The sequence below is a fragment of the Rutilus rutilus genome, assembly GCF_951802725.1.
Source record: "Rutilus rutilus genome assembly, chromosome: 2".
NCBI lineage: Eukaryota > Metazoa > Chordata > Actinopteri > Cypriniformes > Leuciscidae > Rutilus > Rutilus rutilus.
In genome coordinates, this window is record NC_140210.1 from 44,081,921 (window position 1) to 44,101,150 (window position 19,230).

The 19,230-nt window shown below is 39.0% G+C and overlaps 1 protein-coding gene across 1 annotated transcript in view; it reads right to left on the reverse strand.

Annotated features, from left to right (window-relative positions):
- pkd1a (polycystic kidney disease 1a) overlaps window positions 1-19,230 on the reverse strand; it is a 93,048-nt gene that overhangs the window by 7,162 nt on the left and 66,656 nt on the right. The window contains exons 27-45 of the mRNA XM_084402771.1: window positions 18,687-18,948; window positions 17,579-17,774; window positions 16,456-16,626; window positions 15,530-15,673; window positions 14,208-14,415; window positions 13,715-13,841; window positions 12,985-13,101; window positions 9,405-9,454; window positions 7,308-7,507; window positions 7,110-7,182; window positions 6,649-6,764; window positions 6,362-6,564; window positions 5,274-5,468; window positions 4,485-4,624; window positions 3,519-3,649; window positions 2,830-2,950; window positions 2,085-2,210; window positions 818-992; window positions 299-586 (exon numbers count right to left, since the gene is read on the reverse strand). Coding sequence (XP_084258897.1) covers window positions 299-586; window positions 818-992; window positions 2,085-2,210; window positions 2,830-2,950; window positions 3,519-3,649; window positions 4,485-4,624; window positions 5,274-5,468; window positions 6,362-6,564; window positions 6,649-6,764; window positions 7,110-7,182; window positions 7,308-7,507; window positions 9,405-9,454; window positions 12,985-13,101; window positions 13,715-13,841; window positions 14,208-14,415; window positions 15,530-15,673; window positions 16,456-16,626; window positions 17,579-17,774; window positions 18,687-18,948 — 3,043 coding nt within the window. The remainder of the gene's footprint in view (window positions 1-298; window positions 587-817; window positions 993-2,084; window positions 2,211-2,829; window positions 2,951-3,518; window positions 3,650-4,484; window positions 4,625-5,273; window positions 5,469-6,361; window positions 6,565-6,648; window positions 6,765-7,109; window positions 7,183-7,307; window positions 7,508-9,404; window positions 9,455-12,984; window positions 13,102-13,714; window positions 13,842-14,207; window positions 14,416-15,529; window positions 15,674-16,455; window positions 16,627-17,578; window positions 17,775-18,686; window positions 18,949-19,230) is intronic.

The following is a 19,230-nucleotide window of genomic DNA, read 5'->3' on the forward strand; positions in this document are numbered from 1 at the left end:
AGTGAACGTCTATAGAGCACTCAAATTTGGCAAACAGAAACTCAAGCATGCTTGCTTGACGCACAAGAATGAGGTTCATTCCCACGTCACGCAAGCACGTTTGAGCTTCCGCAAGAACCAATGAGGTTTGTTCTCAAGCAAGTACGGTTTAGCTTCCCTTTTCCACATTTGAGGGCTCTATGTACTGTATGTTCATTGATCAATGACCTATCCCTTTAAGGAGTGGCATTCTGTAGCTCAAACTGTAAGCATTTTGCTAACAACACCAAAGTCATGTGTTTGATTCCCATTCGCTCACCTTGAGCACCAGCAGGAAGAGCAAAGCCGCGCTCAGTTGGGTCAAAACCTGGTTCTGTTGGGCCAGAGGAAAGAAGTCTGTGAACGTGTCCTGTTGTTGTAGAAATGAGCCCCACTGGCGGGCGGACAGAACGGAGCGACTCAGGTGTAAAGAGACGACACAAATCGCCAATAGCAGACTGCAAACACTTGCTATATTCCACAAGCGCAGGAAGTAGCCAAGCCCCTGTTTCCGGACAATCGCGCCCTCACGTACAGCGAAATAGATCACGAAGACCAGCAGGAGGAGCTGTGATAGAAAGAGAGAGCTTATTTAAAGGTGCATTGTGTAATATTAAGGAGGATCTGTAGACAAACGCAATATAATATACATAACTATGTTTTAAATGGTGTATAAAGACCTTACGTAATGAACCGTAATGTTTGTATTACCTTAGAATGAGCCATTTCTATCTAAATACCATTGTTGTGCAAGTTGATATAAATAATGGGATCAGTTGTGTGATTGGCTGATGGTTACCGTGAGGAACAGGGGCAGGTCCATGCCGTGACTGAGCATGTGGAGGCTGCAGGTTTTGAGGTCCAGACTCAACTGAGCGCGCTCAGATACCGGGAACTCCAGCAGGAAGGAGAAGACGGCCAACAGATCGGTGTTGATGTTATAGAGGGGAAACTCCACGAACAGAGCCCTCGTCCTGAACACACACACATCACACCTCAGAGTTAGGGCTCTGTCTTTCATTACTTTAATGGAAAATTAAATACTGGATCATTTGTGCCATGCAATAGTCATTTGCAAAATCATTAAATGAAACGATTATGATATAATTATGGAAACACAAGAAATGGAAATTCTGTATACAATATGTTATTACATAATATTATCATTTTAAAATGTATAATACAGAAAATTGGTAATCAAAAAAGTATGTAATTGATTAATATAACCAAATAATGTTTGTTTTTTTACAAATAATTATATTTGTAAAAAAAAAAAAAAAAAAAAAAAAATCACTAAATAATATAATCAATTATGACATCTTAAAATAATTTGATTGGTTAATAAAAACAAATAATTGAATTGAAAATATGAAATGTTAATAGACTAGTAACTCGAAATTATGAAAAAGGTTTTATGAAAACAGAATGGTAATTGGTAATGACTTTTTTTCTTAAATTTTTTATAAATATTAATATTGATATATTTGCTAAAAACTAAGCAAATATATCAATAATAATATTTATAAACATGATTAAATGCTTATATTTAATGCTTGTATTTATGCATATTAAAATGAATAAATATTCATATAAAACAATTAAATGTTCATTTTATTAATGTTGATATCAATATTGAGTTGAATATGTTCAATATGCATACTATTAATGTCAATAACACTGATGATAATAATATAAATAATATTAATAAACTATTAATTAATAATGAATAATTTATAATTAATTATAATTAAAAACAAATAATAGAATTGAAAATATCCCATGTTAATAGACTGTTAATTAGAAATTATGAAAAAAGTAAGTTATTTTCCTATACTGATAATTGAAGATGAATTTTTTGCTCAATTTTAAGAAGCAAATTGTTGTATACACGTTCATACAGCTTATGACTGATGAAACGGATGAAGTAAACAAACACTATAAAACAACTTCCCTCCAAAATGACTTCCTCTCTTCTGTCTTTTGTTGTGTATATCCTTGCTAACTGATTAGTATGTATTGGATGTATGTCTCTCTTTGTGTGTGTGTGTGTGTGTGTGTGTACTCACAGCGGGTCGAGCCACTGGTGTGTGTTGAGTTGTTTGACCAGAGCTCTGGAGTCCTGCATCTTCCTGCTGAGATCCTGCACGAATCCAGCACTGCTGTAGACAGACACCTGCCCCCAGTGCCACACACTGCACACACACACACACACATCAAACCTTCATGAGAATCTCACTGACATGTGGACGAGGCTCCTGAGCAGAGGTGAAAACAAAGCCAGCCTCTGAACCAGAAGACCTGATCCAGGATCAGCCTGGGTCATAAAGCATTCATCTAGAATTCATTATAGAACAGACAGACACTGATCCAGGAGCTGGAAAGCCTCCAGTTTATTTGACCCTTGAGTTTCAGTGAATAATGCACCAAACAATGAGATCAAAAATCATTTTTGGAGCACAACAGACAACAGTGGTGTGATGTAAGAATGACCACAGCTTCTTTAATCTCTTAGAAAATGCATTGCCTGGCCAATTGAATTTCACCCTCGAATGAGATTCCCAAGTCTTTTGTAAGAATGGAAACCACACTCGAGGCTGTTATTTAATTATATTTCTTTATAAAAGTTATATATATATATATATATATATATATATATATATATATATATATATATAATTTTAAATGAGTCTATTTTCTGTGCCCGGGAGCTTCAACTCACAATTGACATTTCTCTCACTTGTCCAATGCATTGTGGGATTTCCAGTTTGGCCAAAAGGACAACAAGCAACACAGCTGTCATGTGACTCTTACCCGCTGCTCTGAGCTGTACTGATACTCCAGTTCTGCACCAATCCTGAGGCTGACTCCGCCCACCCGGCTGGGGCGCACCCAAACCACGAGGATGCTGGGAAATAGCCACTGATGGGGCATTCTGGGAGACAGCGAGGAAAGAAAAGTCATGAGGCGACAGTATCATCGCATCCGTTTCTTACAGGTTTCCTAAGAATGTGTATCCGGCGAAACTTTAAATTCACTTCATATGTATTATCATCTCTGCTTATGAAGCGATTGAGTGAGTGTGTGCACGTGTGTGTGTGTGTGTGTGTGTGTGTGCGTGTGTGAGTGAGTGTGTGTGAATGAAGGGATCTGTGTCTCAGTCTGAAATCATCACTGCTGGAATGCTCTTATTGTGGAAAATGAAATCTGTGATTGCTGATCTCTCAATAAAAGACTGAACACACACACACACACACACACATATTCTCTCTGCAGTCTTATGTGAATCCTGGATCAGAGGTCCAGCAAATATAATAAAACCATGAAATGATCCATTTTACATATATAATGCTTTCATGAAAGCAGAAAATTCTGCTTGCAAATTCAGCCTTTGCTCAGAAGCTGGAAGTTAAACTCCAGTGTTATGTTTATATTTGATATCATTTATGAATATTTCTAAATAAAATAAACATGTTAAGTGTGTTTCTGTGCCGGTCGAGCACCTGGCTGCGCTCTCAGCTGTCGGAGACGAGGTCGACCAATCAGCAGGCTTCCCGTCTTCTCCATCAGGACCCGTCCATCCAGTAACCGTGGTAACAGGGAGTCTGAGAGCCACGCCCACACATCCTCACGACTGCAGACAGAAGACCCGACAAGTTAGAGACACGTGTGTGTGTGTGTGTGTGTGTGTGTGTGTGTTTTGTACCTGCTGATGTTGTTGAAGTGTTCTGTGAGAAAGTGATCCTGCAGTTGAGTGTGTGTGTGTGTGTGTGTGTGTGTGCGTGTGTTTTGTACCTGCTGATGTTGTTGAAGAGAAAGTGATCCTGCAGTTGAGTGTGTGTGTGTGTGTGTGTGTGTGTGTGAGTGTGTGTGTTTTGTACCTGCTGATGTTGTTGAAGTGCTCTGTGAGGAAGTGATCCTGCAGTTGAGTGTGTGTTTGTGTGTGTGTGTGTGTGTGTTTGTGTGTGTGTGTGTGTGTGTGTGTGTGTGTGTGTGTGTGTGTGTGTGTGTGTGTGTGTGTGTGTGTTTTGTACCTGCTGATGTTGTTGAAGTGCTCTGTGAGAAAGTGATCCTGCAGTTGAGTGTGTGTGTGTGTGTGTGTGTGTGTGTGTGTGTGTGTGTGTGTGTGTGTGTGTGTTTGTACCTGCTGATGTTGTTGAAGTGCTCTGTGAGGAAGTGATCCTGCAGTTGAGTGTGTGTGTGTGTGTGTGTGTGTGTGTGTGTTTTGTACCTGCTGATGTTGTTGAAGTGCTCTGTGAGGAAGTGATCCTGCAGTTGAGTGTGTGTGTGTGTGTGTGTGTGTGTGTGTGTGTGTGTGTGTGTGTTTTGTACCTGCTGATGTTGTTGAAGTGCTCTGTGAGGAAGTGATCCTGCAGTTGAGTGTGTGTGTGTGTGTGTGTGTGTGTGTGTGTGTGTGTGTGTGTGTGTGTGTGTGTGTGTGTGTGTGTGTGTGTGTGTGTGTTTTGTACCTGCTGATGTTGTTGAAGTGCTCTGTGAGGAAGTGATCCTGCAGTTGAGTGTGAAGTCGCAGGCGATGGGCGTCTTTGGTCGAGTCTGAGTAGTTGAGCAGTAACACCACCAGCAGGAACAGCATGTAGAGCAGGAAACCCTGTCAATTCAGAGCAAAACACCTCTATTATTCAAACACACACTCCTTCACATCACAGAAACAGACGTCAATCTTGTCAATCTGGATAGAAAAACACGTCAATCACAGCTAAGAGAGTCAAATGAGGAGAAGAACAGCCAATCAGAGTGCAGATCTCTAAAACACGACCTGGTAATTAATGGATCCTAGTATGAATGGCGGCTGTCAGTCATTACAAAGACTGCTTTATAATATGGGTGAATGAGGAAGCAATTTCAAAACCGATTTTCAAGCTAACAAAAGGACTATAGCGTTATGACCAATCAATCAACTCGGAAACAAACTCTTACCCCTCTGGTGCTCTTCACGTGTCGGTCAAAAATGTAGAAAAAGAAATTAGTCTCCCATTCATTTCCAATGCGCTCATTTTTGACCACGAGTAGCACAACAAGTGTGACTATTTTTTTCAGGACCATTTAACCAGTTTGAATCATGTCCATGATTTTATTTGTGTTCACATAGCAAGAGCCAGAACCTTTACCAAGTTTCGTACCATTCCGATGAAAAAAAGAAAAGAAAAAAAAACGTTTTCAATCAAAAATGACCGAAGAGCACCAGTGTTGACTGAATTGAATCAGACATCAGACTGTTCTGGCGCTGGTTGTCGTACCTTCAGCATGGTGTGTAGCAGGCGCACTTTACGCGCTTCTTCTCTGGCCTGTGAGAGAGCGAACCCCTGCGGCGGCCGAACTCGAGGGATTCGCTGAACGACCCGCTCCACACGAGGACAGTCCACCAGCACGTCCTGCTCTTCTGCTCTCAGACGCCCCGCCACCAGAGAGAAGTACACACCCTCTGACAACACCTGAACACACACACACACACACACACACAAGAGAATCAGCCAACACATCTGGATTTGAAACAGGAATATGTGGGCATTTTCACTCCTGGTCAAAAAAAATAAAAATAAAAAATTCCTAGCCCAAATTTCACATTTCATTATTTCAGTGTTTATTTTATATTCACACTGATATTAAGATTGATATGAATATCATCAACGATCAATAATATTAACAAGTATCAAACTTAATTATACATCATAATGAATAACTAATTATACTCTATTAATATATTACTAACTCGCTAAATGTTCATATTTATAATATGAACTTAAAAATGAATATTAATTGAAAACCTATATAAATATTCATTAAAAAATACAAACTTTGTCAAGATTTTTGCTCGCCAGCCATCTCAAAAGATCATTAGTATCATTATTTTAGTGTTTATGTCATCAACATGCCAATATTTATGAATATTTACATTGAAGAATATTAATATCAAAATAATTAAACATTCATATTGATATTGATATATGATAATATTCATAATTAATGATATCAATACTAGAAATACAAATAATCAAACTTAAATTATACCTTATAATTATAACTATACTTTAAAAAAAACATTATACATTTAAATAATAATAATAATCAAAATGTGTTAATATGTATTACTGTGAAGTTTGAAATTATATTAATATTACTTTTTTTTTTAAAAGAACGTTTGTCGAGACAAACTTTGACAAGATGTTCGATGTTGACAAACTGAACCAAGTTAAACGAAGATGAACACTAATTAATCAAATTATTTGACATAATATCATACATCGATTCGATTTTTATTCTTTCTGCTTACAAAAGCGTCCATACATCAGCCTGCGCTGGTTTGCTGGTTATAGCTGGGATTTACCTTCAGAGGTTCGAGAATGAGGAATGACGACAGGAAACTGACAATGCTGGAGATGAGCCACATCAGAGCCACGCCCTCGCTGAAGCTCCGCCCCAACCACATCGATAGGCTGGCGGACAGGATAAGCCCCGCCCAGCTGGCCCACAGAGCAGCCAATCCGCATAGGGGAGGAAGCGGCCTGGGCTTACACACATCCGTCACCACTGTGTGTGAGAGAGAGAGAGAGTTCAGCTGTGTTTGTGTCTCTCTCTGAGGTAAAGTGGATTTAGGGGAGTGTGTGTGTGTACCTGTGCGTGAAGTAAAGGCAGTTTTGGGTGGGTCTCGTCTAAAGGTGGCACACGGAACAGGCTCATTCATCTTCTGCAGTAGAATCACTTCTGTCTTATCACCAAATATACTGGAGCTAAACACACAAACACAACTTTTATTCAGCAAGGATTTATTAAATTGATCAAAAGTGACATTTATAATGTTACAAAAGAACAAAAAACAAGAAGACCGATAATGAACAACGACCAAATTTAAGATGAATCTGATTGCATAACATTTTTCCTTACTTTAGATTATTTCTATTTTTTATATATTTTATATGAACTATTTCATTGTATGGACTTCACCACTACTGTGTGCTGGAATCTGGAATTTCCCTGTTGATATATATTTTGTGACCTTACATTTTCCACATTATAAATTTAAGGCATTTTAATTATTGTTAAGGATCCACAGACACTGAAATGGTGTGACTTACAGATCGCCCACGTCACTGTCCGTCTGAGACAGCAACTGTCCATCGGCCAAAATGCGCTTGATTAGATCCTCATCTGTCAATCAAAGTCAGCAGCCAATCAACAACCACCTCTATTCTTCTGACGCATGCATTAAGTATGCAAGTATAGAAGTAACATGCATAAGTGTGCTATGGCATAGGAGAGAAGAGAAATGTGACCTGAGGAAGAGAAGTATTTGTTCCTGTGGCTGTTGTCACACACGGTGTCCTCCTCGTCAGGACTGAAGGTGATGTCCACCCCCAGGTGTCTGCTGCCCTGACCTCTCTTGAGGCGGGGGGGAAACACCGGCCCCATCTCCACTGACGGGTCAGTCAACACATCTGGCCAATCACAGTCAGGAATACTCCACCTCTGAAGACTGAGGAACAGGGCCAGAGATTGACTGATTGATTGATTGATTGACTCACTCACTGACTCACTCAGTCACTCAGTCACCCACTCACTTACTCACTTATTGACTCACTCAGTCACTCACTTACTGACTCACTCACTCACTCACTCACTTACTGACTCACTCAGTCAGTCACTTACTGACTCACTCACTCGATTCACTCACTCACTCAGTCACCCACTCACTTACTCACTTACTCACTTATTGACTCACTCAGTCACTCACTCACTCACTCACTCACTTACTGACTCACTCAGTCATTCACTCACTCACTCACTCACTCACTCACTCACTCACTCACTCACTCACTCACTCTCTCACTCTCTCACTCACTCACTCACTCACTCACTGACTCACTCAGTCACTCACTCACTGACTCACTCACTCTGTCACTCACTCACTGACTCACTCAGTCACTCACTCACTGACTCACTCACTCAGTCACCCACTCACTTACTCACTTATTGACTCACTCAGTCACTCACTCACTCACTTACTGACTGACTCACTCAGTCATTCACTCACTCACTCACTCACTCACTCACTCACTCACTCACTCACTCACTCACTCACTCACTCAGTCAGTCACTCACTGACTCACTCTGTCACTCACTCACTCACTCAGTCACTCACTCACTGACTCACTCACTCTGTCACTCACTCACTGACTCACTCAGTCACTCACTCACTGACTCACTCAGTCTGTCACTCACTCACTGACTCTCTCACTCTGTCACTCACTCACTCACTCAGTCACTCACTCACTGACTCACTCACTCAGTCACCCACTCACTTATTGACTCACTCACTCACTCACTCACTCACTCACTCACTTACTGACTCACTCAGTCATTCACTCACTCACTCACTCAGTCAGTCACTCAGTCACTCAGTCACTGACTCACTGACTCTCTCACTCACTCACTCACTCACTCAGTCACTCACTCACTGACTCACTCACTGTCACTCACTCACTGACTCACTCAGTCACTCACTCAGTCTGTCACTCACTCACTGACTCTCTCACTCTGTCACTCACTCACTCAGTCACTCACTCACTCTGTCACTCACTCACTGACTCTCTCACTCTGTCACTCAGTCACTCACTCACTGACTCAGTCAGTCACTCAGTCACTCACTCACTCACTCACTCACTCAGTCAGTCACTCACTCACTGACTCACTCAGTCACTCACTCACTGACTCACTCAGTCACTCACTCACTGAGTCTGTCACTCACTCACTGACTCTCTCACTCTGTCACTCACTCACTCACTCACTGACTCTCTCACTCTGTCACTCACTCACTCAGTCACTCTGTCACTGACTCAGTCAGTCAGTCACTCACTAACTCACTCAGGATTTCATTCTCATTTATTAAAATAATTTACCCACTCAGTAGTTTTTCCTGTTCTACTGTTTTTTTTATACATTTTTACCCACCACCTATGCATTATTCAACATTGTTAAAATGTTTAAATATAAATAAAAATAAAAAACCCACAAATTATACATTATTCAACATCAGTTTATTTATTCATAAAGTAACACCCAGTGTTTTAGTGTTATTTATATAATATTGTAGTATTTATTCATATTTGACTATATATCTTAACTATTTATTTTGATATTTTCAGTGAAATAAAATACGTTTATGTTTCTTGATATTTTATTTCATTTCAGTTCATCATAATGTTTATTTGAAGCAACAGAAATGTTATTTGTTGTTTTAGTTTCAGCTTCAGGTAACTATAATAACCTTGGCTGGATGTAAATTATGTTTTATCATTCTGCAGTTCTCGCTTTAATGAGCCGAGTTTAAGTGTGTTGGTAACCATGGCGACCTGATGCGACCTCATGCTTACCTCTTAGTGGAAGGAGTGGGCAGGTCAATGTTGGTCTCTTCAGAGTACGTCTGCAGTGTGTGTGTGTGTGTGTGTGTGTGAGAGAGAGAGAGAGAGAGAGAGAGAGAAAGAGAGAGAGAGTTATTCTTCCGCAGGAACACAATAGACTCAGGATCTGAGCTCATACTGATGTACTTCACTCTATGATGTACTGATGTACGCACTTCAGTCTAAATGGAGATTGTCGTCTCAGTTTTTTAACCCAAACTTCATCATGGAAATGTGACATTCGGAGACGTGAAACTGCAGCACGTTTAAACATTAAGACTATGAAGATGACAAAAAACACCTTTCAAGATGCAGACATTCATTTCCTAACCATATGATTTCACCTTTCCTCGTAGAGCGCCAGAGAGAAATAGAATAAATCAGCGATGAGTTTGAAAAACATAATGAAGGTTTCTCTTGGCTTCTGTGTTCATGTGCAAACAAAGTATTCTGCAAATGCACGCATTTCAATTTGCACCTCAGGAAAGGTATGAGAGAAAAACATCTGGGTCTCTGCCAGAATAAATAAAAATACACATATTGTATTTTCCCTTTGAATAATAAAATAGACCTGCATCAAAGTGTCTCTGTTCTGATCCCAGAGTTCAGTTCAGCTCTTTAACACTGTTATACTGCAGTCAAACTCACAGAGGACGTCCAGAACAAAGCCAGGATGTGTTGTTTCAATTATATAAACATTGTAGTAATTATTGTGCAGGTTAACTCATGCTATTGTAATGAACAAAATCACTGTGTGTCAAGACAGAATCATTCTAATGAGAATCATCATCAGTGTTCTAACCTTCAGTGATCTATGGAGCATATACTGTAATATACAGTACATAACAGTGAACTATTTTACAATATAGTATTAAATACTGTGATATATATACCATATATGATCAATATTTACGATAAAATATAGATTATAAGTCTAAGTTATAGAATATTCAAAAAGAAAATATGATATATAACACAAGAAAGATAATACAAAAAAAATAAAAAATAAAAAATATATGTTTTATAAAATAAATAAATAAAATGAATTCATTAATAAACAAATGAACAAATATAAAAATAAATGTTTATAAAAATAAACAAAACTAAATAAATAAATAAATAAACGAAATAACAAATATAAAAACACTTATTATAAAATAAATTAATAATTTTATAAAAAAAAAGAATAAATGTCCAAAATATAACACTTCTTATAAAGTAAACAGTGCTGTCAAATCGATTAATCGAATCTAACAATAAAGTTTGTGAATATATATATATATATATATATATATATATATATATATATATATATACACACTCACCTAAAGGATTATTAGGAACACCTGTTCAATTTCTCATTAATGCAATTATCTAATCAACCAATCACATGGCAGTTGCTTCAATGCATTTAGGGGTGTGGTCCTGGTCAAGACAATCTCCTGAACTCCAAACTGAATGTCAGAATGGGAAAGAAAGGTGATTTAAGCAATTTTGAGCGTGGCATGGTTGTTGGTGCCAGACGGGCCGGTCTGAGTATTTCACAATCTGCTCAGTTACTGGGATTTTCACGCACAACCATTTCTAAGGTTTACAAAGAATGGTGTGAAAAGGGAAAAACATCCAGTATGCGGCAGTCCTGTGGGCGAAAATGCCTTGTTGATGCTAGAGGTCAGAGGAGAATGGGCCGACTGATTCAAGCTGATAGAAGAGCAACTTTGACTGAAATAACCACTCGTTACAACCGAGGTATGCAGCAAAGCATTTGTGAAGCCACAACACGCATAACCTTGAGGTGGATGGGCTACAACAGCAGAAGACCCCACCGGGTACCACTCATCTCCACTACAAATAGGAAAAAGAGGCTACAATTTGCACAAGCTCACCAAAATTGGACAGTTGAAGACTGGAAAAATGTTGCCTGGTCTGATGAGTCTCGATTTCTGTTGAGACATTCAGATGGTAGAGTAGAGATGCGCGGATGGGCTATTATTTCATCCGCAACCGCATCACAAAAATCATCATTCGTCCGCCATCCAGCCGCACCAACGTTTTTGACCAATTTTCAAAACCGCACCCGCCCGCCATCCGTTGATTTGTGTATACATATATTTTTCATTTGATTGGTTCAACCGCCCGCCACCCGCCCGAATTTAATTAAAATATTATTTTTCGTCACGTCATCCGCCCAATCCGCGGTTTATCCGCGGAGTCCGCGGCTGTAACCGCCAACCGCGCATCGCTATGGTAGAGTCAGAATTTGGCGTAAACAGAATGAGAACATGGATCCATCATGCCTTGTTACCACTGTGCAGGCTGGTGGTGGTGGTGTAATGGTGTGGGGGAAGTTTTCTTGGCACACTTTAGGCCCCTTAGTGCCAATTGGGCATCGTTTAAATGCCACGGCCTACCTGAGCATTGTTTCTGACCATGTCCATCCCTTTATGACCACCATGTACCCATCCTCTGATGGCTTCTTCCAGCAGGATAATGCACCATGTCACAAAGCTCGAATCATTTCAAATTGGTTTCTTGAACATGACAATGAGTTCACTGTACTAAAATGGCCCCCACAGTCACCAGATCTCAACCCAATAGAGCATCTTTGGGATGTGGTGGAACGGGAGCTTCGTGCCCTGGATGTGCATCCCACAAATCTCCATCAACTGCAAGATGCTATCCTATCAATATGGGCCAACATTTCTAAAGAATGCTTTCAGCACCTTGTTGAATCAATGCCACGTAGAATTAAGGCAGTTCTGAAGGCGAAAGGGGGTCAAACACAGTATTAGTATGGTGTTCCTAATAATCCTTTAGTTGAGTGTATATATGCGTGTGTGTGTGTGCATATATACATATATTGTATATTAACGAACTTTTATGTTAGATGCAATTGACCCGTCGCTAAAATTCCACCCCCCCGTCCAAACTTTTAGGGTAACGGGCATCAGATTTACACAATCCGTCTGCACACCGCTTCGGCATGTTTCCCTCGCTCGAAAGCTTGCCAGACCTCCCGCGCCTAGTTACGGTTGCTAAGCCACGATTGGCCTGTGGCGGTTTTCGGGCGTGGCTTAGCGAAGGGTCAATTAATCGTGATTAATCGATTTGACAGCACAAAAAAAAAAAAAAAAAAAATAATAATTTTTTATTAATAAACAAATATAAGCATACTTCATAATAAATAAATAGAAAAAACACTTTTTTATAAAAAGAAATAAATGAATGAAATTAATGTATTAGCAAACAGAAATAAATACCTATAAAACAAATAAACAAATAAATAAAATGCAATCGTGGCCTAATGGTTATAGAGTCAGACTGGTAACCCGAAAGTCGCAGGTTCCACTGCTCCAGGTGTGTGTGTGTGTGTGTGTGTGTGTGTGTGTGTGTGTGTGTGTGTTCACTACTCCTAACTTGGATGGGTTAAATGCAGAGGACAAATTCAGAGTATGGGTTACAATACTTGGCCTTCGCATCATGTCACTTCACTTCTGTGTGTGAACCAGTGAAAATCACAGCTATGAACATCTTCAGCCAAATTCCAACGTACCTCTCCGGGAATCCCATTCAACATCAGAAAAGAGCTTCCTGTCAACGAGTTATCCAGGAAGTCATCGATCTCCAGAGACTCCTGGTCCACCTGAGGAGGAAGCTGCTCCACAGAGACCTTGACAGAGACGAAGCTTTTAATGTCCCGCACTGATGCTTTCATTTGTGTAGCGCTTTTAACAATATGGACTGTTTCAAAGCAGCTTTACAGTGATAACAGGAAATTAAAGTATCAGAGATTGTTTAGGCTTTACAGCAGATCTAGAATAAAGTTATTGTCCAGCTAAAGTTAGTTTTGATCGATTCACTTCCGTTGCAAAGATCATTAGTTATTAACTTAACAGAAAACGTTTAATGTGTTCTGGCCGTTCATTTGCACGACAACAGTGTTTGTGGCTCGAGAACGATAACTTTGAAATAGGTTCCAAGGTCAAATTTTTGAAAAACATTATCATCTCTGTGTAAACTTAAAAAAAAATGTTATCTGTGAAAACAGTGATGGCGTGCACAATGCACATGCATATTACGTGTTCAGTCTATAGGTATGCGCATTGAATATATATGTGCGCAGGCGTGTAGTCTTTCTTTACAAACTGACCTCACCAAATTACTTGTCTGGCCTGCATAATACAGAATTTTCTGTCATTTCCGTGTATCCATGCGAACTGGTATAATTTTGATAACATTTTACCTGTACAGAGGTTGTGTGTGTGTGTGTGTGTGTGTCTCACCTTACTGCGGCTGAGTCTGAAGAGGCAGAAGACGAGCAGGTACACAGGATAGACCAGCAGACAGCTCACAAGCCCCGCCCACACAGTCTCCACATTCAGCGAGACCAGATGAGACACCGGCGTAGAGCTGAGGCACACACACACACACACTTCATCAGAACAACAGTCTGGAACAAGTATGCTTTTGAGACTTCTTTCAAAAACATTAAAAACTCTATTATTCCAAACTCTTGACCGGTAGTGTACAATTTTCAGCATCATTACTCCAGTCTTCAGTGTCACATGATCCTTCAGAAATCACTCTAATATGATGATTTGATGCTCAAGAAACATTCACAATTATTTTCAATGTTGAAAACAGTTGTGTACAATTTTTTTTTCAGGATTCTTTGATGAATAGAAAGTTCAAAATAACAGCATTTATCTGAAATATAATCTTTTGCTAAGGGCAGTGTACATCCGCAACTGCACAGTAAATGACAGTGTGTTTCACCTGTGTCCATACGCGACGGTGCCGTACCACACGGCGTTGGCCAGCATGCAGAGGTGCATGAGCAGCGAGCCACAGGTGAGCCGCTGCAGACGAGTGAAGGGGCTCCTCGGGGGCCGTTCCCAGAGAGACAGCCACAGGTGACTCTCACACACCGCTCTCTGCAGCTCCCAGGACAGCAGCCGCGGCCAGAGACGGAGCTCCGCCTCCTCTGAGCACAGCAAACACAGGAACACAGAGGTCAAACACAGGAACACAGAGGTCAAACACAGGAACACAGAGGTCAGACCACAGGAAACTGTGCAAATGCCATCCGTTGTTGTGGTAGGTTACAGCACAGGTTATCAGTCGACACTGCTGTGAGGTTCATTTTACCATCATTCCTGTGTTAATGGAACATGATGCATAAGTAAAGATTATATATATATATATATATGACGTTAACAGTAATTTGAACTAGTTATCTAACTACCTAACAGTCCTCCCTCACAGACCAGTGTTGGGAGTAACACATTTTAAATAAAGTACAAAATAATTAATTAAGTGTTCTATTAAGAGATTAAAGAGTAGTATTTTTTTCAAGTACTATTTTAAAATTGACACCATAATATACAATTTTATTTGAATGGAACATGATGCATAAGAAAAGATTGGCTGTACCAAGTATGCCATTAACAGTAATATTAACTACTGTAGTTATCTAACTAATTAACTAACTAACAGTCTTCTCTCACTGAGCAGTGTTGGGAGTAATACATTTAAAATAAAGCACAATATAATTAAATTACGTTTTATTTTTAACCAATTATAATATTCAATATAATAGATTTTTTACAGGATATTATTTACTATATTATATAGTTATATAAATATATAAAACAATTTATATTTATAAATAAATGATATAAATAAAAATAAATTATATATATATATATATATATACATACACACACACACATATACAGATATATATCATATATGTAATATATACACATATAGCTGATCAGTAAAATTTATTTAGACGAAAACAAGGCACAACAAGTTGTTTGGCTAACAATATGCATTGTATCCTGCATTGTATCCTGTGTGCTATAAAGCTTTAGGCTTACTTCCTATCAAAACTAATAATGTAATATAATAGTTCTTATAAGGAGTAGTGCATTACTTATATCACTAATGTTTGAGCAAACAGTGGAATTTAAAGGATTTAATTTCCACTTCTTAAAGCATAAGTTGTTCTTCGCCGTTATTGTTTCTCTGAATATTCATAATTCCAGCAGCAACCAATCACAATCAGTGTTTTATCTGGGGAGGCGGGACTTTACCGGAGGCTTCCACCTCGATCTCCACCCTGCCGTCCGTTTTCTCGTTGTCGACCGAGAGCCATTCCTCAACCAGGAAGAAATAACTGCTGCCCGTCTGCAAGTCCTTCACCAGGACATACTGGAGCAGCCAAGCTGGAGACAGACCTGACACACAGACAGAGAGAAGGTCAAAGTTCTGCCGTTATCAGCAGTTCAACGAGTCGGTAATGCACATTCGCAAACAGCATCGCAAAGTTGTGTGTTTGAACGACAGCTCTCGACCTGTGGTTAGAAGCAGTTTCTTGTTTGCATGACGTGGACTTAATAAATAGTTATCTTGAGCCAAATAAGCATGATGACATTCAGTACAATCTGTGTCTTTCATTTAGAATACATACAAATGTAATTTACATCTTTCAGTTTGTCAAGAGATTTAAAGGGATAGTTCACCCAAAAATGAAAATTCTGTCATCATTTACTCACCCTCAAGTTGTTCCAAACCTGTATGAGTTTCTTTGTTCTGCTGAACACAAAGGAAGATATTTGGAAGAATGTTTGTAATCAACAGATCTCGGTCCCCATTGACTTCCATAGTAGGAAAAATATATACTATGGTAGTCAATGGGGACCGAGATCTGTTTGGTTACAAACATTCTTCCAAATATCTTCCTTTGTGTTCAGCAGAACAAAGAAACTCATACAGGTTTGGAACAACTTGAGGGTGAGTAAACAATGATAGAATTTTCATTTTTGGGTGAACTATCCCTTTAAAGCGTCGTTTTTGAACATCTTCATGCCAAAATCCGAAACTTCTGCCAATAGTTCTAGGAACTATGAAAAGGTTCCTCCGGTGCAAAAGCCCGTGAGACACACAGGTTTCTTCTCACAGTTCTGTCCCGTTCCACATCGGCAAATGTTGTTTATGCCCGCTCTGCCGGCCCGATTACCTTTGTTGTCGTGCCAGACGCGGATCTTGAGCACGCTGGCCAGGCTGGTGTCTGTGGCGATGTGGAAGATGTCCAGGCTGTTTCGAGCGAACGCCCCGACGCTGTCCAGGTGTCTGTGTCCACTGCGACTCTCGCTGCCGTGAAGACTGATGCCAACGTGAGCCGTGGTGCCTGGACCGGGAATGAACACACTGTGATCAAACACTGAAACTCCAGCCATCTCAATCAAGACAACCGGCAGCGTTTCAGGATAAACTGAGAATCATGATTATTTTGTTTGTTTCATACAGAGATCACGATTCTCCCAAGATTCTGAACAAACTAAACAAAATAACATGCCATTTACTGTACTAGAGGTTCTGGCAAAATGTTAATTGCTGCAGTCTATTTAAAATATTTAATAAAAAAAAAAAAAAAAAAAAAAAAAAAAAGTGGGATAAATGAATGACTCAATTACTGGATGAATCAGCGTTTTTGAATGAATCTCTTGAATGAATGATTCATATACATACATTTTAACATTCACTTGTCGCCACCTACTGGTGTAACGATGTAATTGATACGATTGGCGTTTCAGACAGCTGCTCTCTCTGGGTCAGCGGCAGCGCAAACGCAGATCTGAATGTTCGCTGTGATTTTGTCAAATGTATAATAGACACAGGAGATTTGTTGTCTTTTAGGAATGAGATCGCGGGGGTGTTTTTAGCGATTAATCATGCAGCTCTACAAGGATGGGAATATTCTTTGCTCGAATACATAAAACTGATCAATTTATTAATCGAGACTGACAGTCTGTTGGTAACTAATCAGTTGTAAACAAACCAGCCTCAGACGTTACCGTAACTATATATATACTATACATACATATATATAAAAAACACAACACAATGACTAAAACTTTAACCGAAATTTAAATAAAACAAAAAGTGACACTATAATAACACTGACAGTAGTTCAGTGAAATCTCATGGGCAAAATCCAGCCGTTTCAAGAGGAATCTCATTTGCCTGAGAACTAGCAGTGGTGGTTCGCTTTTCATTTTGATCGGATGGTTTCTGGACGACCAGACTTTCTAAGCCAGACTAACCGAGTGATGATCTGCGAAGCGCTCCTGATATCTCACCTGCTCCGTAGGCCCAGCCGGTCTTGACCTGGATCTCGTACTTGTAGAGACCGTCCTTCCCACACAGCGGGACCACAGAGGCCCGTCTCAGGTCCATCTGATCCAGCTTCCGCAGTATAGCTCCGGCCACAGCGTAACACAGCAGTCCGATCACACACACCAACACCACCACCAGACTACGAGTCACTGAACGCTCCTGACAGGGACGAGACACGTGACACTGAGTTATCACTTACTGTCCAGCTGTCAGACCAGAACTCTCATAATATAATACAATACATCTATTTTTTTACTTTCAAGGAATCACTACTATTATGTCCAGACTGATAGAAGCCTAATTTAAAAAAAATTATATTTGATAAAAATATCATATAATATAATTTCATATAATATAATAATTCGTATAGATTAAAAATATTCAGAAAATGAAAATATATCAAATTAATTAAAAATAATATATTTAATATATTTCAAATTAGCGAAAAACAGAAATATAAAAACATACATTTTAAATACTAATTATTATGTCAGAACAAAAAATCTAATTTTAAAAATATTATTTTATGAGAAAATATAATATAATAATATAAATACAGTAATATATACATTAAATTTTTTTTTTTTAAGTATTCATATATTATTTTTATATAATAAACGTAACTTTTATGGAATCATTAGTACTATGTCCAGATGGAGGGCTAATTAAAAAAATTTATAATATAATGTAATATAACATAATATTTATGCAAATAGATTTTGAAAAATAAAATAAAATGATATATATATATATATATATATATATATATATATATGTATATATATATATATATATATATATGTATATATATATATATATATATTTGTATATATTAAACTTGAGAAAAAAATACATATATTAACATTTTAAATAATTATTATTACTAATAGAATATAATATTCTTTACATAAACAAATTAATTAAACTATTTGAAAGTACCATTACTACTATTTCTGGACAGAAGGAAGGTTTGTTTTAAAATGATTAATTTCTAAAATAATTATTCATTTTTAAATGATAATTACTATTAAGGAAAACAAAGTGTCTGGCGTGTCGAGTTGTAACACTCACGGGAATGATGAAGGAGACGGCGTCGGGCGGGACGAACAGGCTGGCGGCGAAAGCGGTGAGATGACGCGTGCGACACACGGCTCGGCCCACGCTGGTCTCGGGGAGAGGAACCATCCCGTCCGTACGCCACTGTCTGGCACTCTCGCTGAAATACTGGCATAAAGACGTGAACACGGCCACCTCCAGCCGGATCAGAGCCGGATCATCTGTGCCGCAGCCCGTGGACACGTTTATGAAGTGCTCACGCGTGGTGTCGTACGATCTGATGGAGAAATCACAGTGAAAATGACTAGTTTGTGCATCATCGTAAACGCTTTTTATTTTATTGGCTAAAAATCAAAGATGCAACTAAACAAAATGGAGAGAGCCACTCTCCTTGTGTTTTGTGAAACACTAATCTTCACTGGTGATATTAATGAATGAGTCACTCGGTAAAGGGCTGTTGATGTTCATTTGGCAAGCTAAAGAGCCGCCCGCATACAAACTCATCATTTATCACAGATGAATGGCTTTTCATTAACATGCACTTCCAGGATTTTTCAGC